The sequence below is a fragment of the Plectropomus leopardus genome, chromosome 16 (assembly GCF_026936395.1).
Source record: "Plectropomus leopardus strain MGB_pleo_1.0 chromosome 16, ASM2693639v1, whole genome shotgun sequence".
In the NCBI taxonomy this organism is placed as follows: Eukaryota; Metazoa; Chordata; class Actinopteri; order Perciformes; family Serranidae; genus Plectropomus; species Plectropomus leopardus.
In genome coordinates, this window is record NC_142191.1 from 5,899,168 (window position 1) to 5,920,521 (window position 21,354).

The 21,354-nt window shown below is 38.0% G+C and overlaps 1 protein-coding gene across 4 annotated transcripts; it reads left to right on the forward strand.

Annotated features, from left to right (window-relative positions):
• The first annotated feature begins 5,555 nt into the window (after positions 1 to 5,555).
• On the forward strand, positions 5,556 to 20,496 carry LOC121955111 (uncharacterized). Of its 4 annotated transcripts, none has more exons than XM_042502914.2 (7): positions 5,556 to 5,794; positions 12,080 to 12,280; positions 14,541 to 14,670; positions 17,165 to 17,242; positions 18,073 to 18,101; positions 18,305 to 18,331; positions 18,597 to 20,496. In XM_042502914.2, the coding sequence occupies exons 1-7, from the start codon at positions 5,635 to 5,637 to the stop codon at positions 18,869 to 18,871; spliced, it is 900 nt and encodes a 299-aa protein (XP_042358848.2). In that variant the 5' UTR covers positions 5,556 to 5,634; the 3' UTR covers positions 18,872 to 20,496. The 4 variants fall into 4 exon arrangements, with proteins under 4 accessions (XP_042358848.2, XP_087945632.1, XP_087945631.1 ...); XM_088089506.1 differs by having other exon boundaries at positions 5,558 to 5,794; positions 18,070 to 18,101; XM_088089505.1 differs by lacking the exon at positions 5,556 to 5,794 and adding an exon at positions 8,248 to 10,426.
• Positions 20,497 to 21,354: the final 858 nt, after the last annotated feature.

Consider the following 21,354-nt stretch of genomic DNA (forward strand, 5'->3'; position numbering starts at 1 on the left):
CTCCAGTTTAATCCTCTGCAGCAATGTTGTTCCCATTCCATGTAAGCAGTGTGGGAAGAAGTATTCAGATCCTTTACTGAGGTAAGAGTACAAATACCACCCTGTGATAATACTCTGTTACACTCTGTTCATTGAAAATGTTACCGAGGAAAAAGTAAGTATAATCAAGAAAATATGTTTAAAGTATTAAAAGTGAAAGTTGTGCAGAAAAAACAGAGCACCCAAAAAACTCCAACACCTCAAAATTATACATATAAAAAAGAAAAAACACAAAATTCCTCAAAATTATTATTTTTTAAAAGGGGAAAGAACACAAAAACAAGAAAGCAGAAAAAATTCTGCACCTCAAATTTATATAAAAAAAATTTTTTTAATCCCCCAAACTCAAATCTTAAAATTTAAAAAAGAAACACTCCAAAATCCTCAAAATAATTAAAAATGAAAAAAGAAATTATTTAAAAAGATAACAAAAAAGAAAACCTAAACAAAAAAATTAAAACTTAAAAACTTTATTAAAAGTTTATCAAAATAATTGACAATTAATTTTCTGTCAATCAATCGATTAATCAACTAATTGTTGCAACTGTACTTGTATTGTATAAACTGTTTGGTTTTACAGACTTTTTCTGTTTTTGTTGTTTTGTTGTTTTTTTTTTTTGCAAAAAATCTTAACTTGTAAAGTTACCAAATGAATTAGATAAATGTAGGTAAGTGAAAAGTTTTATTTAACTGAATTGTAGTGGAGTAAAAGGAGAAAGTAGCATGAAGAGAACAGACTCAAGTAAAGTACAAGTACCTCAAATTTGTACTAGAGTAAATGTAGTAATTTACATTCCACCACTGTTTATAACATGATACTGCTAAAAAAGGAAGCTGTTGTTGCTGCATGTGATCAGCAGGAAGTGTCGGGTCCTCCAGCCAGCAGCTGTTATTCTGGCTGATCTCCACAGGAGGTCAGCAGAGAGACGGCATGCACGGGTCGGGGTCACACCCTCCGTGACCTTTTCATTTCGGCGTTTACAGTGCGCGGTCATCTGTTAATTTAAATACAGCAGGAGACCGTTTCACCCTTCCCCTGTCTCTCTCCCACGTTCCCCCAAATGTCCTCTGTCAGCACACTCATTATCTGTCTTTGGCCTTTATCCGTGCTCTGGCCTCAGAGCATTAGGAATGTGCAGCACGCACACACACACACACACACACACACACACACACACACACACACTCTGCAGCTCCTTAGTGTCTGTTACACAGGGTTAACAGCAGCCAGAGCAGATGATTAGCGTCTCATAATAATGTAACTAGCTGCACACTTTGACCTCAGAGGCCTCTCGGGTTCACCAGTCTGCTGTACTGGCTGCTCAGCAGTGCATGAGAACCCAATCTTACGAACGGTGCTGCACAAAACACAACATAAACTGCTGGAACAAACACTCTGGATGACGTTGTTTACCTGAGACCTTTGTTCTGTTATTACAGGTATTTGTTTTACCCAAAAACCAAGCAACTATGAATGAGAGCACTGCATGCTTGTTTTTGTCTGACGATTTCTCACTTGATTTCTCCGTCTTCTGTTTCTCACCTGTAGAATAAGACGCACCCAAAGGTGTCACTGATCCCACTTCAGGTCAAGGTAAACCTGCTTTTTTTTGTTTTACCTGAGAACGAACTTCCCGATAAACGTTCAGTCGAAATGCTTTAAATGGTTCATAACAAGGTGTGGGAACTGGAACAGAACTGGTTCTGTTTTGGTGGGAAAAGGGGAAACTGCTGGTTAAAACGTGTCGGTGGGTGAGATTTTATTGTGTTGGTGTCATAGTTTGCACTTCAGGTCAAGAGGAATCTTTTTGTTTTTTTCCAGCTGAAAAACAACTTTCCAGGTTCTGAACCAGTTAAAGCTGAAATGCTCTGAACGGTTCATAACAAGGTGAAGGAACTGGAGGGGAACTGGAGGGGAACTGGTTCCATGTTGGTGGGAAAGGAGTAAGTGCTGGTCAAAACCTTGTAGTGTTTGAGATTTTAAGGTGTTGGCGTTCAGGATGTGGAGCAGTTTACATTTCTCATTAAAACTGAGATTTATTGAGGTACTAAGACAGAGCGCAGTGCGTCATTCCCCAGAAGCCACCACACCGGGGCGAGGGGGGGGCAGCGGCGCCTCAGTGTGTAACTCTGAATGGTGAAATGCTAACAAAGTGCCTGTAACTCGCTAAAAACATTAGATATCAGCAAGTCAAATCAATATTTTAGCACCTTACGGTCTCTCAGAGACAGAGTGATAGTTCGCTTCAGCTTCTGCAGTTTTTCTGGTCAAATTAGCAAAATACTTGCTGCTCGTGGTACACCAAAGTGTCCCTCCTGCTCTCTCTACTCATCTCTTAGGTATCCACTTTTGTTCTCTTTAAAGCTCAGTTTTTCAGTTTGATGAGAAAAAAGACACACAGACATGCGCAGGTATTTAACATACAAGAATGTATCTGCAGACATGTGATATACATGCAAATACACTGCAGGGATTCATATTTAGATCTATTATAATAAAAGGCAAAATACACAGTAATGGTTTGATTTCTAACACTGAGCTCATTTAAACTCATTAAATGTGAGTTTTTTTATCTGCCACATTTTAATTTATTATTTCTGTTGCATTTCTCTCATGTTGTTTATTATTATGTCTTATTTCCTTTTTAAAATTGGACCGCAGATCGTATCCTGTGCTTGTTATATTAATAATAATTATATCAAAAACATTATAATGTATTGTGGAAGCATCAGACACCATTAGTGCACTGTAGTTGTAATCCAGCTAAAACATAATCAGAAGTATGACTGAGTAAAGAAGAAATATGAAGAGAAAAGTCAGTTCTAATTTTATATTATTTGTTTTTTTCTACCATATATTTGACACAGATTTTGTTACTACATTCTTTATTATTTGTATTTATTTTTATTTATTTTTTGATTATTTTATGAAGTTACTTTCATTTTCAGATTTTTAGTATACTTATTAAATTTATTATACTCACAATTTGTATTTTAACATTTTTTTTTTACTACATTTATTTTTATTTGTATCTTTTCATTTTTTGTTTATTTATTTTTTATATTTTTTTGTATAAAGTTATTTTAATTTTCAGATTTCTATCACTTGACTTGCACTTTTTACAAAGCATTACATGAGGAAAATGTGTTTTGTTTTTTAAGAAATTGATGCATGATGTGATGATGTGTTAACCTATTCTATGGTCTATAATGTGTATTTTTGTGCAAAGGTATTTCTTAGTGTGACTGTTATCTTATTTAAATCTGGCTATGTTCTGCATTGCACCATCGTTCATTCGAGAGCATGATATTATGAGCCATCAGGAGCAGAAATGTAGTGCAAAGCATTTTTTTAACATTCTTGGGGGTTGGAGGACTTCCTCTCTGAGGCCAGAAAGCTTTGACAGATCAGCAAAGAGGAGCATCTGCTGGAGAAAGAATCAATCCAGCGAATGCAAAATAGACAGAAAGCCAGCTTACACTCGGGGAGTCCTCGACACAATCGCCTAACTGGCTTTTCATCTGCTCCTGTTGTCTTTCTCTGTTGGTCTAATTACCACGTCCGGCTTATTGTCCTCTTGATGACTGTAATTAATCAAGTTCTGCTCCCTAATCTCAGGATCTCATCATCCTTACAGTGCACCAGGGCCGGCCACACCGGATGGCAGCCTGATGTAAGCTCTTTTTGGGAGTGTAATTGTGTGCTTGTCTGCAACTTTGCGTGCAACAGCATATTGCGTTGTCCCACCCTGCTGTGTTTTTTCTCTGTGCGTTTTCTCGGCTCACAGGTCAGTAATTGTTACTCGTCGTTTCCTCCTCGAAGCAGTAATGGTGTGTGTGCAGGCAGGAGTTATGCAACTTATCTTCCAGGAAGTTATTTTGGGCCCTTTAATGGGATACTTCACCCTCCCAAATGACGTTTGTTTTTAAAGTAGCAGTGTGTTGGATTTAGTGACGTCTAGTGGTGAGGATTGCAGGTTGCACCCAGCTGAAACTTCTCTCGGTTAACCAGATTATCCGCAGAGGTCTCTTCTTCTCTAAAACTGACCAGGCGATTAAAACTGGTTAAAAAAAGACTGAATAAAGTAGTTTTGACGTGACAAATCAGTGCGTCTCCAACACTGTTCATCCAGATGTTTACCATTTGAGGAGCAGGTGATTTAAACCGGTAAAACACTGAAAAAAGCAGTTTCACGTTGAAAAATCAGTGTTTTTCTGATGCTGTTTGGCTCATCATGGAAAGGCTGCTAACTTCTCTTGCTGATACCAAAACCTGAATGGCCCATCAAGAGCCAGTTTTTGTTTTGTCCATTCTGAGCTCCTGTAGAAACATGGCCGGGGCACTCTCGTAATTTCGTTGTATGCTTGTTCATGTAATCACACTGTTTTTCTTCTTTCCTCTTCCCTGTGCAGATATCAACGGCTCATTTATAGGTAACGAAAAAACTCTGTGATTCTTATTTTCAGATGATTAAACACAAAAGAAAACATGCTACATTATGTACCATTTCTACAATATGTCCACCTAAATCCTACACACTAGACTATTAATTACTCACCCTGTGATTCACTGAATTCATGAAGCATGTCTATAGTGAACGAAAAATACAAAAACTGAGAAAATTCTACATGAATTGACATCATTGGGGTCCAAGTTCAACGACAGCAAAACTATATCAAAACATCTGTTTACAAACTCTCACACAACCCATGCAGGATAATCTAAGTGTGATTTAACAGGTCGTATGCTACAAATGCAAACAGACGGCCCTTTCCAAAGGGGAACTGAATTGAAAGTGAAACTAAAAACAGTAATTTTACCTCGCTGAACACAGGAGCTGCTGGTTTGCTGCTTAGTTTGTGTTTTTAAATGTTAGTTCAGGTTCACCAAAGTCACACAATAACACAAACAAACGAACTGATGGCGGCAGCAGTAGACCAGCAGCTCCTGTGTTCAGCGAGGTAAAATTACTGTTTTTGTTAATCGTGTCTGGAACTTTTAGTTCATTTCGCCATCGGAAGTCTGTTCGGGAAGTACCGAGTGTAGACTTGATAAATGAGACTTGGATTATACTGCACGAGTTGTGTGAGAGTTTGTAAACAAATGTTTTGATATAGTTTTGCTGTTGTTAAATGCGGACCCTCAGGAATTCATCATGAATTTTCTCAGTTTTGGGATTTTTCACTTTTTCTTCACCGTGAAGACATGCAAGAAAAACCAGTTGAAGGGTGAGTAATTGATATACAAATGGTCATCTGGGGGGTCGAAGTATCCTTTAATCTGAAGATGTTATCCCAGTCTGAGGCCTCCCTGACCCCCGTCTACACACTCTCTCACGCACATACACACACTACGCTCTCCTACTCTCTCATCGTCATGTCCTCCCCTGAGCTTCAGATGGCTTACCAGGTCCTTAATCTGTCCTCTGAGTGACATCACCCACTCCCTGCACCCTTCATACCCTCCTCACAGGACAGCGGGGGAGAGGGAGGGGGAGCAGGAGGTGGCGCTGGTTTAGGGAAGGTGAATTAGCCCAGCAGTGAACCGTATGGGACTTAGCAGGAGCACGCAGGACGACACACTCCATCAGCGCCATGGCAGCGAGCACAGAGGACGGGGACTCACACATGGAGGAGCTGGTGGACCAGGGCCTGGGGATGGAGGAGACGGTCCACGGCCTGCTGAGGAGGCCCTCGCTGAAGGAGAGCTACCACAGCGACTCCCTGCTGGCGCCTGACACTGACTTCATGACAGGTGAGCGAGTTAACTCTTTATCACCTACAGCAACATCAGTTCTCTTGTGCTGCACTCAGATGCCTTTCACAAAACCCTCAACCTCGAAAACACCCCTTCAAAAACATGAAAAAAAGAGCAACTTGGCAAGAAAAGTCCCGCAAACAGCAAAGAAAGTTCTAATTCTTCTAATTATATATTTGCTAAAAATTTCTTTAGGTCATTTGCTAGAGTGTTATTTTATTTTTTTCTCATTTCCCAGTAATTTTATTGTAATTTTTATTTTTTTTTTTTACAAATTTTTGGGCATTTCTTGTTAAGATGCTCATTGCCCTGTTATGTTTTAGAAGGAAATCAAGCCAATATGCTCAAGTTTCAAAGGGTTAAGATGCTAAACGGTCAGTTTATCCAAAATACAATAATATTCTGTTAATATAGAAAAACTCTGATATACTATGTAGGTTTTTTTGGGGTTTCTTTTTATTTCAGGTAAATTTATTTTCTTTCATCTTTTTTTTCTTTTTTTAAAACCAATTTCTTGCTAATTTTGGGGTCATTTCATTGCTCATTGTCTTCTTCCCATAATTTTTGAAAAAAATCAAGCCAATTTGCTTAGGTTTTATAGGGTTTAAAAAGGAACCATTTTTTGTGAAAATTCAGATTTTTCCTGTTTTGGAAATTTGGCGCATTAAAGCCCTCTGAGACATGGTGTCAGAAAACACTTCTGGCACTTTTTGGTCATGCATATTAGTACTGGTTTTAATCTCACAGGGCAGCAATAGTAAAAAACATAGTGACTACACTTTGTACTAAACCTGTTTGAAAGCAGCATGAATCCAATGAGTGGAAAACCACATTTCTCCAATTTCTTTGCAATATAGATTTTCACTTTCAACCTGTTCAATACTTTATTTAAACAAGCAAAACGTAAACACTACTCCTGCACACCTGTAGACTCCACACAGTCAAACTGTTGGTGTTGTGGAATGTGCCGCGACTGAGGAGATTTGGGGAATTGCCCCGTCCCGTCCCCTCAGGATATTCGTATCAGTGGACTAATATGTGAAGGATGGCTTGTGCACACATGGCCTGTATGTGTCAGCATGCAGGGTGCTGATGTGAGCAGACAGATGCTGTTCCTTCATTCAAGAAACACCATCTGCAAGCAGAGATTAAACACTCTGCTGGAGTTATGCCTGCATGTATTTTCATTATGCTACGATATGAATTTTGAAACTGTTAGCGGTATATTGGCGGTTTGTACATGTGCAAATGTGTGAGGCACTGAGATAGACTTTGTGCATGTGTTTGTTTGTGTGTTTACATTTGCATGAACGGCGTCCGCGGAGCCTGCCTGTTCTTTGTATAGCCGAGTTAGTGCAGAGATTGAGCTTTGGGCTGCTAATTCCCTTTTACAGCACTGGGATTATAGGCTATTCTAATCCCAATCCCATATGGGGTTTGTGGAGGTGGCACGAGGATGTAGTCACAGCCAGGACAAGAGGAGAAATAGAAAATCACAGGCCTACACCGAGTCGCAACTCTCCATGAGAGGCAGATTACTGCTGGCGGCATGATTATACTGAAAGTCTTCACCCACAGCAGATCAGCTCTGTCAGGAGGAAAAACTCAAAAAAGTTATCTTTCCAAGAATTAAGATTTTAACACTGTAAACATGCATCTTGAAATACCGTAAAACTTCAGGTTTATATTTGGGACAGGTGTCATATGGGATTGGATTTTAATTTCTTTCACACAGAAAAAATATAATACAATCAAATTATTTATTTAACCTTTTGAAACCTTGGTAAATTGGTTTTATTTTATTCAAGAACATCGTAACAAGGTAATGAGCAACAACGGAATATATGACCCACAGGTTAACAAGAAATTTGTTAAAAGTACAAGAAAATTACCTGAAACTTTTGCCTAAAAGTCCAAACAAACAAAAACAAAAAAAGAGAAGAAACTAAAATAAATAAAGCAAGAAATGATATTGAATAAAATGATTAAAAACTACAATAATTCTATAAAATTATTTTAATATATAATTATGAATATAGTGTTCTGGACATTTTTTCCCTAGCATATATTTTTCTTTTTTTTTACTAATAGTTCTTTACAATTACTTTTCTCTTTTTTGCTTCTTTCTTATTTAATGTGCCAATAACGTCTTCTTTGATACTCATGGTTTCAGTAAAATTAACTGAATTATGGAAAGACCCTTACTGAGCTACCATTGTGAGTAGTATTTTTTGCCAATATTGATAAAAGTTTAAACATATATACATACTGTATGCAAGATATAAGCTGCTAAATAACTAGCTAACTGTAGCTAGCAGCTAACTAACTAGCTAACTGTAACTAGCAGCTAACTAACTAGCTAACTGTAGTTAGCAGTTAACTAACTAGCATACAGTAGTGAAGATATGCAAAGATATGAGCTGCTAAATAACTAGCTAATTGTAGCTAGCAGCTAACTAACTAGCTAACTGTAACTAGCAGCTAACTAACTAGCTAACTGTAGTTAGCAGTTAACTAACTAGCATACAGTAGTGAGCAGTTAACTAACTAGCTAACTGTAGCTAGCAGTTAACTAAATAGCTAACTGTAGCTAGCAGCTAACTAACTAGCTAACTGTAGGTAGCAGCTAAGTAACTAGCTAACAGTAGTTAGCAGCTAACTAACTAGCCAACTGTAGCAAGCGGCTAACTAAATAGCTAACTGTTGCTAGCAGCTAATGATATCTAACTATATATTTCGACTAACTATTTCAACTGTTTAGCTATTAGCTAAGCCAGTTATTTTATCTATGTAGCTTTAACTTTAGCTAAGTGTTTCAACCGTTTAGCGATTATTTATTAGTTATTTCAATGATTTATTATTTTTAGATAACGATGTCAACCGTTTAGCTATTACTTTTAGCTAATGTGAACTGTTTCAATTATTTACCTATCACTTTTAGGTATTTATTTATCACTTTAAGCTAACTTTTTCAACTGATTATCTATTACATTTAGCAACCGTTTAGCTATTATTTTTAGGTAAGTGTCTCAACAGTTTAGCTTTACTTTGAGCTAATGTTTACTATTTAAACCATTTAAATGTTAGCTATGTCTTTTAGCTAACTGTTTCAACAATTCATTTAAACGGTTTAACTACTAGGCCAACCTTCAGATAACCATTTCATTCATTTATTCATCATTTTTAGAAAACAATTTCAACTGTTAATTCATCATTTTTAGAAAACAATTTTAATTGTTTAGCTATTACTTTTAGCAAACTATCTCTGCAATTCTGCTATTAATGTAAAGTATTTCAACAGTTTTCCTCTACTTTAGCTATTTTACCCATTACCTTGAACAAACTATTTCAACTGTTTATCTATTATCAAACAATTTTTGCAACTTATCCATCTATTTTAACCATATATCAAGTTCTGCTTAAACTTTGCTTGTTAAGTAACGTTAGACGTCACGCTCTTAATTATGACACGTGGTATTTAGGCATTATATACGTGACTCTAGATGGGAATATATTTTTTAATCAAATCAATTAAATTTCTGATAATTTATTTATTTTTTAATTAGCTGAGCTGCTTTTTATGAACCCTATAGCAACTGCAGATGTATCGTCTTGGGATCAATGATTGGGAATCATTAGTTTTGATAGGTAAAACATACACACACACACACGGACACAGATTACGTAAGTAATCCCTTTTCCTCATTATCAATTTGATCTGCAAACTGCAGGGAAATCATTCTTTACCGCATTATTGCATTTCATACTTAATTCCTGTGTTTGCTTTCAGCCTTTGGTGTTAACTCTACAAGAACAGCAAAGCATTATTTGTTTATTTTTCTGTATTTGGCCTCTTCATCATCCTCCCTGTTACTCAGACTGACCTGCACTGTGACCTCTGTAACTCTGTGGATGAGCATGATGTTTACTGCGGCGGGCGCAGCATAAGACCAGGCCACATTTCAGGTTTATTTCTGCTGTTTCCTCTCTGTGTCTCCATCTCTCATAGTGACATGAGGCTTATGTGTGGGGGCGGGGTCAAAGAGGCTCAGTCTAAGGGATTATCATTGTAGTCTGCACACCCACACACACACACACACACACACATGCATGTACATGCACACACACGTGCACAAACAATTTAGGCTGAATTGGACGAGTTTTTAAGCATTATCAACCCCACCCCCACCTTTACATAAGCACACACCCTGAGCAAAAGGGCTTTAAGCGCTGTCATACACATCACCACGTCCCAGAGTGTGTTAGGCGACCACCAAGGAAACGTGAGCGGATCACAACATACTGTAGATGCTGTATTACAGCCTGGATGTAAACACAGGCGGACGACACATTAGAAAGGCTGCTCTGTGAGTGTGTGTGTTTGTGTGTGTGTGTGTGTGACACAAGTGGAGCAAAGGAGATGAGATCTTAGTGGACGCCAGCCAGTGGATCAGAATCAGATGGAGGGAGAGCCGGCCTGTAAGACTGGAACCAGAGGAGGAAAGAGGAGCGAGAGAGTGTGCTCGCGAGAGGAGAGGAAGAGGAGGAAGACGGCTGGTGTTGTGGAGGAGGGCCCAGCCGGCCAGCAGAGGCACCCTGACTGCTCATCAGGGTCCAGTGTCACCCACGGTATCCACCTCTGAACTACTGTTACTGTGTTGGACCGATGATTGGCAGCAGTGAAAGGAAAAAATTAGAAACTGAGTGAAAGGGAAATTCTAGTTTGTTACAGGATGTGTGCTGTGCGACCTTTGTTTACATGCTGCTGTCTGATGACCAGCTGTGCTGTGACCTCATTAGCTTGATTTCTTCTACGTATCAGTGGATGCTGAAGAGCTCATCCCTTTCTCTGATTATGTTTACATTTTGTTGCCAAGCGAGATAAACCTTAAAGATGCATTTATGGTAGAATTTCAAAAAATGATCAATTTTTTTACTACAAGAGGTAGAAAAGTGTCAGTACATTTTGGCGGTGAAAAAGGAAGATAAAACATAGGCATTAATTATTATTATTTTTTTCAGTGTCAGTTATTCTATGCAACATTTCTGTCACTGTCGCTGTTCAAGGCAGAAATATCGTGCCATTATGCTGCCTGATGGTGAGATGGAAGGACAGAGTTGTCTCGCCTTTAAGCCGCCTCGGGAGGTCGAAACAGTGCCGAAACATAGTCTGTATAAACAGGACATCCAGCTGGACCGTACGCAGGACAGGTGTGAAGTTTTGACGTGTTATGTGCGCGATCCACTGTGGGAGATTTAAAAAGCCGCTGGTAACAGTTAGCATGTAACTTTAAGAGGAATAGTGGCCGTAAATGTCCACAAATTGGGAAGACAATGAGGTCTGGGAGCTTGTTAATCTCTGAGTAAAGGACGAGATCAGCTGCTATAAAACAGAGACGGTTATGATTCCTATTGCCATGTTATGCCATTATTTTTCTTTCTGAAGCCCTGCAGACGCATATGTTTTCTGACACACTAGAGGTTGATGCTGTTGTGTGAAATATCATGGCTCTTTTGGTTCCACAATGCAGGCATGCTGTCTAAAATCACACACTGGATCAGCCAGTCATTTTGGTTCTGTGACCTCCTCTTCCTCTTCTTACCCACAGTCCTTCAAGAGTGGCATAAGGAAAAAAATTTAAAGGCGGTCATTGAAAAAGACATCCAAATGCTAAAATTATCAAAATAATAATATTAAAAAAACGCCTTTGCATTTATTTGTCGGTGCAACTTTTTTTTCAGTGCTAATGTTTCTTTTTTTAATGCTAATTTTTATTTTAGATGCAAAATCTTACTGTCACTGTTCTAGCTTCATACACTTCCTCTGTGTCAGTGTTGTTTTAGTGAGCAGACGGTTGACTTTCTTGCTTTGTGGCTGCAGGATTGTTTTCTTTCTTTGCATGGTTTCATGATGAGTCAACTGCATGTTTCTTGGCACCTTTCGTTCCCTCTCCCCGTGTCTTTGTGGTTATGTACTGTATGTCACTGACACCCGCTGTTGAATATCAAGCTCTTTCTAACTAAAATCTAAAATCTGCACATTTTAACACATTTAGACACCGTTTGCAGGCTTGCAAATATTCAATGAATGCCTTGGATTATTATGCTTTTTTTAGTGGACGTTAAGCATGTCATCAGTTATGTAATGTTGACAAAGCATAAAAAACAACATAATCCTGGTGAAAACATGTCACGCTATGTCTATCTATCTATCTATCTATCTATCTATCTATCTATCTATCTAGTTTTCATCCTGTTTTCTGTTTTCTATCTTTCCCTCAGATGACCGCAGCTCGGCAGCCAGTGGTCTGGACGTGGCGGACCGGCTGACCTACCTGGAGCAGAGGATGCAGATGCAGGAAGATGAGATCCAGCTGTTGAAGATGGCTCTGGCTGACGTCCTCAAGAGGCTCAACATCTCCGAGGAGCACCAGGCAGCTGCTGCTGCGTCTGCTGCTGGCAGGAGAGCACCGGGCGCCAAAGGTGAGAAAATATCTGCATGTGGATTATTTTCATAACCCACGTGTTAATTTGAGGCCAGTTGGTAAAAAAAACAATGTTTAACACCGCACACTGTTTCTGTTACGGGGTATAGTCATCAATTTCTACTGGGAAAAACAAAAGCACTGTCCTTTTCATGTTTTGGTTGTGCAGTGGTTGACATATGTTCCCTGTGCTTTAAGTCATTTTCCCCGATGATCGTATCAAATAACAGAATTACATAGTGAAAACAAACCTTATAGGGAACCAATCCAATCACTGATAATATTATTTTGCCATTACATTGTTCATTTAATATTTACATTATAATTATAAGTTGAAGCGCACAATTGTGTCTATTTCCACTTTAAAACAGCACTGACTGTTTTAGCTTAAGTTCAAGTGAGAGCCATATTATTAAGAATTATTGATTTTTGTAAGTGACAGTTATCATTTGTTAGTCAACATGCATGGATTTTATGATACACAAGGCAGAGGTGATTTGGTGTTGCTATTGTATGTTCAGCTGACATCTTTGTCTACATTTGAGGATGTCGGCTAAGACGTATACATGTTAGAGCTGTAAATCATGATTATTTTCATCATCAATGATTCATTTATTGCCCTGATTAATCAATATTTTGTTTAGTTGATAAAATGTCATGAAAAAAGTGAAAAAAATGCCTTTTAGAGTTTACTTCAGCCAAATGTGATGTGATTAAATTGCTTGTTTTGTCCAAAAAAAATCTCCAAAAATATACGGTCACAAAAGACAAAGCAGCAAATGCTCAAATGTGAGATGCGGAAACTAATGCCAGACTCACCCCGAACGACTTTACAAACAAATAAAGTTACATGAAAAAATGTCCATTGTCAGAATAATTTCATGGGCGTTTTGATGAGTCGTGACACGCCCTCAGATTATTTAGTGCATGATGGTCATTAATCTCAGTCTGAGCTGTCGTTAGTCAGTCTTTCTCATTTTGACATTCTGACAAAATCAAACATGTTTAATTTTATTGCAAGTTTTAGTCTTGGCTCAAACAAAAAGTGAAGTTCTCACGCTGAAATAGTGCAGGTAACCAACAGAGGCTGGAAGAGAGATGAAGCAACAAAATCCAAAATGTAAAATTTGAACACAAATACAGTTGATCTTTATGGACCACAATGATGCCGAATTCGACAAGAATACTGTTGACACTGGACACATTTTATCATGTGCTTCTAGAGTTTTGTGTTTTTGCAACACGTGAGGAACTGTTAAAATGTCACATTTCTTAAAGAGAGTTTGGTGTAATATTTTCCACCAGGAGCAGGACGGGAAATAATCTCATAAGGAATTCAGCTGTGATCTAGCAAATAGTGAACTTGCAAGATCCTCACTCTTTGCAAAATGTTATTGCTTGAAAAATGACGACAATTATGGAAATGGTTGCCAATTAACCTGATCAACTAATAAACTGATGGTTCTAATTCTTTTATACGGTGTGTATTATATAGACAGTAGTTTAAACAACCCCATTTCTGAAAAGAAATGCTGGGACACTGCGTTAAATATTAATAAAAACTGAATGCAATGATTTGAAAAAATGATTTGACCTATATTCACATGAAGACAATAAGACAAAGATACATAATGATCAAACTTACAAACTTTGTAGTTTTTATGTAAATATGCACTCGTTCTAAATTTGATGTCTGCAACATGTTCCAAAAAAGTCAGGACAGGAGCTTGTTTACTTCTTTGTGGCATCAGTTTTTCTTTTAATAATAAGTGTTTGAAAACTGAGGACACCAGTTGTTGGAGCTTTTAACTTTTACTAAGACTAATGTCTGGTTTATATTGCATGTGAATAGCTTTATTGGAAATACTTTCAATAAAAGACATTTTCATGTGCTGAATACTTTACCCCAGTGTGTGTCGTACAAGATATTCAAATCATTACATTGTGTTTTGTTTATTTATGTATTTTGTAGAATTTAAGTTGTAGAAAAAGGTTATAAACTTAGTGTCGACAGAAATGTGGTAAACATCAGTAAAGCATCTTAAAATTTGTCAGTAGTTTCTTCGGTGACTGTATGTAAACAAAGATATTTCTGAAATTTGGTTGAGGAAATGTCCAAATAATTCTTTGCTTTTCATGTCTATAGTTTCACCTTTTTAACCTCCATTCACAAACACTGTGTGTGTGTGTGTGTGTGTGTGTGTGTGTGTGTGTGTGTGTGTGTGTGTGTGTGTGTGTGTGTGTGTGTGTGATTACAGCCCGGCCCGTGTCTCTGGCTCTGCCCTCCAGACCGCCCATGGTGACCTCCAGCACTGCTTCCGTGAAGAAGAGCTCCACGCTGCCCTCCAGCTCCACAGCCAGGAACTACAGCCCAACACCGCCCCGCAGGTAAAAAATAAAAATAAATAAATAAATATTGCTGCTGCTCAGTCTGTAGACAGAACATCATCTCATGCAATAATCTAAATCTTACTTGCAATATAATAGATTGTTTTTTTTGTCATTTTTGATATTTTGAGTATTTCATTCATGAATTAACTGAGAGAAAGATCTTAATTAGCATTTGTAAATCTGTAAAACAAAAAGGTTAAAATTATTGATTGATTTCTTAATGAGGAAAACAAAAAGGCATTCCTGTCATCTCTGACAGCACGCATCATAAAACACACACAGTGTTAATGGAGTACAGCTCTGATCCAGCAGCTTAAAATGAAGCTTCAGTCTCAGATCTCAGGCTTCACTTCTCATTATTTCATGTGCTAAAGCAATCAGCAGACACCCTCCATTATCCAAGAAACAGACAGATTCCCAATAATTATTCCAAACACTCGTCTTTATTTCAAAGCAATAAAGCGAAGAATCGTTCCGCGCTCTTCCTCTCTATTACCTTTCAAATGATGCTGCCAGTAGGTAGCATTAGTCAGAAAGCATGATAGTTTGTCTCTGTGGTACCTTAATGTGCTGCTGCTATATTAGGAGTACGCTGGTATAATTGCACAGAGAGAAGTTAATCTCTGTTCACTTAAGGCTGTCTGTTCAGTGTTCGGATGAAGTGTGAAGCATCATCATCATCATCATCATCATCATCATTAGCAGCAGTGGTTCATTTCTCTCTGCTCTCATCTCACCTTTTATCTACACTAATTAATCTCTCCTCACCTCCTGTCGTTATTTCTCTCTCTCACATCGACATCCGCTTCTCTTTCTCTTTATTACTTGTTGCCTCCAGCTGCTTCTCATCCGTCCGTGGCCACATCTGTTTTCATTCAATGTCCTCTGCATGAATTTATTGCATAGATTTGAAGTAAAACACATTCAGCAGCCGGACGACCACCTCAGCGGGTCCATTATTACAGTAACACGTGCGCGGCCAAGCATTGTTCAAAACTGCAGCAGAAATATGTCATTCCAAGGAAATGTGTTTAAAATTGATGCATTAGACATTCATATTTCACCGTCTGCACCTGTGCAAATACTTTCACTCAATATGTGTAATATACATTTTTTTATACTTTTGCTGCAATTTTTATACTTTTGCTGCATTTTTAAAAAATAATTTTGCTGCATTTTTCTTTGTACAGTTTCTTTGAGTTCCTTTAAAAGTGCTTCATAAATAAAATACATTATTATTATTATTATTATTATTATTATTATTATTATTATTATTATCATTATTATTATCATTATTATTATTATTATTATTATTATCATATAGAAGTGTAGAGTACAGTACTCTTTATATTAATATGAAAGTAATTTTTAAAAAAAAAAATTTTTTTAGTGAGCCTGAAGCAGCTTTGGAGCACATTAATGAAACATAATAATTTTGTCAAGAACTGAATAGGTAATTGTCATATATGATTGATATTTAAATGTTAATATTTAATGTTGGAATTGATTAAATAAATAAAATACAGGGCGCCCAGTAGCTCAGTGGATGGAGTGGGTGACCCATGTTCAAAAGGCAGAGTCCTTGCTGGTGGCCCTTTGCTGCATGTCATCACCTCTCATGTTACATTCTGTCCTGTCAAATAAAAGCAAAACTGCCCCCCAAAAAAGATCTATAAAAAAAAGATAAATAAAAGCTCGCCTTTTTAAATAAGATACTGTTTATTTCTTTAACTAATAATTCACATTTCAGTATTTTGCTGAATTTGCATTGGACTGATCGGATTATGTAAAGTCAAATTACAACAGCTTCTTGTGTCATGGCGACACATGCAAATGCTGCCATTTAACAGCAACGTCGTTCCACAAAAACACAAAAGTTTCACAATTTGGCATTGTGGAGGAATTATTATGATTCTGATTATGGTGGCCAAATTTAAGATGGATCTGCTGAATCCTCTAATACCTCTTTTCCACCAAATCGCTCTGGTTCTCGAAGCGTCCCAAACCATTAAAAAAATGCAATATCACAGCAGAATAGTAATCTACACACACACACAAAAAAACAGTTTTTGGCTATTTCATGCCGGGACCTTATCTTCATTTTAATTTTTTTTTAATGCAAAACTTGAAGTGAACCACTGGAAATTACAAAGAGAAAAATTTAAACCACATACAGCCAGAGAGATGGTTTGCAAAGTGCAATATTTAAGTGCTATGAATTACTTAATTCATGTTTAACTTTAAATATCAAGATTTTTGATGCCAAAATTCCCATCAATCTTGTTGCATCCTATTAAAAAAGTAAACTGCAATTTCCATCAATATTTCTTCATCTTAGTAGAATTTCCATTGAGATTAACAATGTGGCTTATGAATCTTAATTACAGTAATGTTAAGACTGTTAAACTAGATGCATATTGAAATAAATGTTGAAATAAAAGCTTAAAACAGAACAGCCATGAACATACATGATTTTTTCTGTTCCTCTCAGTGGTGTGAGGAGCCCACCAGGGAGTGTGAAGGACTCTAAACGGCCCACATCTGCAGCCTGTAAGAAGCCTCCAGAAGGGTGAGAAGCTGATCTTGCATTTTAATCCACAAAACAAATGCTTTTTTCTGTGTCTATCATTATGTAGCCAAGTTTAAAAATGCGCTCTCACCACTTATATCTTTAATTCCTTGCCTTTTCTCCTCTTGTTTTATAAATACCTTTTCTTTTTTTCATGTACACTTTTTGCAAACTAAGGCATATAGGCTCTTATACATTTCCACTGATTTTTGGGTGACCTGTCCAATCAAGTCAGAGTCAAATCTCTCAAATTAAATCGAAGATTCAACCTTAACGTCCCGTTTTATGTGAAAACACCTCAAACCACAGAGAAACATTCTCAAAGCCAGCACTTTAAATCCACGATGCACTTTAAAGCTGCTGCTGCTTTTATTTATTGACATGTAAGACACACTTTGCATTATCGTTACCATTATCATGATCATTATATAATTACTTATGCTTAGAGGTACTTGCCACTGTTTGATCTTGTAATTTTTTTGTAGTTTTACTGTCTTTTTTTTTTAAAAATCTTTTTCTTAATGTTTTAACTTAACTTTTATTTCATGTTTTGTTATGTTTGTGCCATAGACTGCACATACAGATCTTATATCTTATTTATGTATCTTTATATACAGTCTATTGTTTGTGCACAGCTAGCAGCCTGAGAGTAACCAAACATAATTTCATCTGCAAGGACAAAAGAAGTGTTTTATGTCTTGAATTCTGGAGGATGTTTAACTGTTCAGTCAACCTGAAACTGATTTTTTTTCTGTGTCGCTGTTTGTCTCTCCTCCTCTTTTCCTCTTCTGTTTCCATATCAAATCCTCTCTGTCTCATTATAACAGTAGCAAGTCCAAGGAGGCTGCAGTAAACGTAGGTAAGTGAGCAGCTCTCCCTGCAGTTTTTTTGTTGTTTTGTTTCTGGCATCATCCAGCCTCATAACAAGACTGTGAAATACAGCAGCTGCTGAGTCGGCCTCTGTTTAAAAAAGTGATTTAGCAAAAGCCTGACATGACAGTGGCTTTGTTTGCTGCATGTAAGTGAGATGGAGCTCTGTGTTTGTGTGTTGTTTCTGTGCAGGAATAAGGCGTGTGACACACTGCAAAGGTAGGATTCATCCCTAACAATACACATTAATACACCGTTTGGAAAAGTCAGGAGCATCATGTTTGAGCTGTTATTTTATCCTTCATTTTTTGTCACATCTCACCATGACTTGTGTGCCTTCCCCTCACCCCTTGCACCCTTTTTCTTCTTCTTCAAACCTCCTCACCACCTGACCTCCGACCTCCGCTCTCACCCTCCCCGCTGACCGACGTCACATCTCGTCTGTTCACTCACCCTCCTCACCTCATTTCACCACTTCACTTAGTGACTATGCAGATCTATCTGAGCCCCCTCGCAAGAAAGACTGGGTCTTCTGAGACCGCCAAATCCACGGCCGCGGTGCCTGCCAACAGCAGGCCCACGGCCGCTCCCAACAACCCTCAGGCGAAGGGGGGCAGCAAGCCCGAGGGGAGGAAGACGACCCCGTCGTTCACCTTAAACCTGCAGAAAACCACAACCAGCCAGAGCCCACCGCAGGAAACATCCAGCTACAAGAGCCCCCTCAAATCGCCCAGCCAGTACTTTCAGATTTGTTACTGAGGCAGGAGGATAGATTTGTTACAAATTTGTCCGTGCCATCGACCCCAAACAAATTAAAGAGCCTCAATCAACCACTTAAACAGAAACTGCAAATTAAGACTTTCTTCCAGTGTTGAAAAAAACATTAAGAAATTGATTTTAGCTCAGTCGCCAGAAGAAAATGTTGGCGTTGTATGTTTCTGCAAACCACAGTTATGTTACATTTGAGCATTTCATACATTGAAATGCTCATTTTTAAAGTGACTTAGTTCAGAATATGTGTATAAGAACTAAGTTTATAATCAGTCCAAAACTAGTCATTTTATAACTAGACAATAACAGATTATATAGTACAACAATATAAGATTTCCAGTCCCAAATGTTTCACCAAACATGAGTGTTTTTTAGTGAGACTTTGACAGCATTTACATCAGTGACTGTACCACCAAAACTGAGCTATTTTTGGTGATTTTTGGCATTTCCAGCAGAAATTGTGCCATCAGAAGTGGGTTATTTTCAATGAGACATTGTGCCATAAAAACTGTGTTTTTTAGCAAGACATCGGTCTCTTCTTCAGTGGTGACTGTGCCACCAAAACTGGCTATTTTTTACTGAGAATTTGGCTGCATTTCCTGATTCTGCCACTAAAGCTGGACGTTTTTTGGGACACATTGGCAACATTTACAGTGCGATTATGCCCCTTACTGAATGTTTTTTTAGGAGGACATCAGTGGCATTTCCACCAGCGATTGTGCCAACTGCTGAGGGTGTTTTGGGAAGCGATCAGCAGCAATTGTGCTCCAACTGGGTATTTTTCAGTTAGACACCTGTGGCATTTCTACTTGCGACTGTGCCACCAACTGTTTTTTAGTGAGTCATTGTGGTATTTTCAGCAACGATTGCACACCCAAAACTGTGAAATCAGTGGCATTTCTAGCTCTGACTGTGCACCCAAAATAAGGTGTTTTAAGCAAAACATCATTTGCATTTCCAGCTGTGATTGTGGCTCCAAAACTGTGTATATTAACCCAAAACATGATATTTTCCTTCCCATAACCAAGTGGTTTTTGTGCCTATGCAGACGTCAACCACAGCTTTGTTAAAACGTAAACACAAAGACACAACAATTCTGCGATTTGCAGAAACGTACAAGCCCAACATTTATTCTGACGATTGTTTTGTTAAAAACAAGGATGAGTGTACTGCCTCTACTGCAGGGATTTTCCTTTGTAGTAAATTCTGACTGTTAATTTCAGGTATGTACAACATGAGCTCTTACAACATTTCAAAACACAGGTCTGAGTAAATAGAGTGTTTAATGACATGATTATTTGTTTCAAGGATAGTACAGTATGAAAGCTTTAATTTATTTTTAGCCTCCTCTGAGTCCGCAGTAGTCATAGATCCGTCTCCCACGTCTGTGTTTTGTTTCACTGAATGCCTGTGTGCACTGTAAACGTTCCCTGCGTCGCTGGCGTTTGTAAGGCGAGGATGTGTGTTTGTAGTCATCTTTGAGCGCTGACTGTTTTATGTCAATGAGTGTGTTTCACTGGGTGTCTCCTTCCTGCGTGCTGTGATGTTTTTAACAGTTTTGTAGTTAATGTTCCACTTTAAACATAAATAATAAACAGTGTGTATCAAATTCAGTCCAAACGGCTCATTCTAGTTCAGGACAAATAAAAAAAACCCACTATGATCACAAATGGGATGACTTCTCTTTGTGTTATTTGCCATTAAGTGTGTGTGTGTGTGTGCAGGGTTGGAGTTCTGGCGCCTTATTGATCCAGCTAAATGAAGAGTACTTTATATTCCAGCAGAGATCCTGTTTCACTGTGTGCTGCGTTTTTCCTGCCGGGGTTGAGTCCAATCAGCCCCTTGGAGAGCGAGAAAAGTGCAGTCACCTCAATCAGATGCTGAAGCTCCGCTCTGACGAGGGAAACGGTCTTTTACAGAGTGACTGCAGGGAATAAATGGTCACTGAACGTTTTGATGAGCAGGAAATTGCTGTAAATCATGAGCCATGACCTTTTCAGTTGCATAAACAGTCAAATGAAGACTTGTGGAAAATGTTAAGAGTTTTGCCTGGTGCAACATTTTCCACTCCAACTGTGAGAAAAACTCCACAGCATGAGCTTTTTTTAGGATTTGATTCACTCAAATAAAGCTTGAGTCTGAAGAGTAACTTTTTTTTTAACCACTCTTTTCCCTTTTTTGTGTCTAAGTGACTGACAGTTTTTGAAAATTGGTCCAGTATTGAGCGAGTGTTAAAACGGGCTGCAATATAACCACCTGGGGCAACATGAACTGTGAATGTACGTCCACTAAAAGTTATTGTTTTTGCCACTTAGATTATTATTCTAAGTCTCTGAAAACATTATGGAAATAATCCCCACAGAGATAGACCTTCTTGTTAAAGAGTAAGATCCTTTGTTTAGCCAGAAACAGCCCCAAAATTATCATCAAACTCATCAGACTCCATTGAATAAACAGTAATTTACTTCTCT

Bases quoted from the DNA above. Each gene is read 5' to 3' on its own strand.
- LOC121955111 (XM_088089504.1), top strand. From the start codon at position 10,258: ATGGAGGGAGAGCCGGCCTGTAAGACTGGAACCAGAGGAGGAAAGAGG. The intron at 17,243-18,069 runs GTGAGAAGCTGA...TCATTATAACAG, and splicing joins TGTAAGAAGCCTCCAGAAGG to TAGCAAGTCCAAGGAGGCTG. The intron at 18,102-18,304 runs GTAAGTGAGCAG...GTTTCTGTGCAG, and splicing joins GGAGGCTGCAGTAAACGTAG to GAATAAGGCGTGTGACACAC.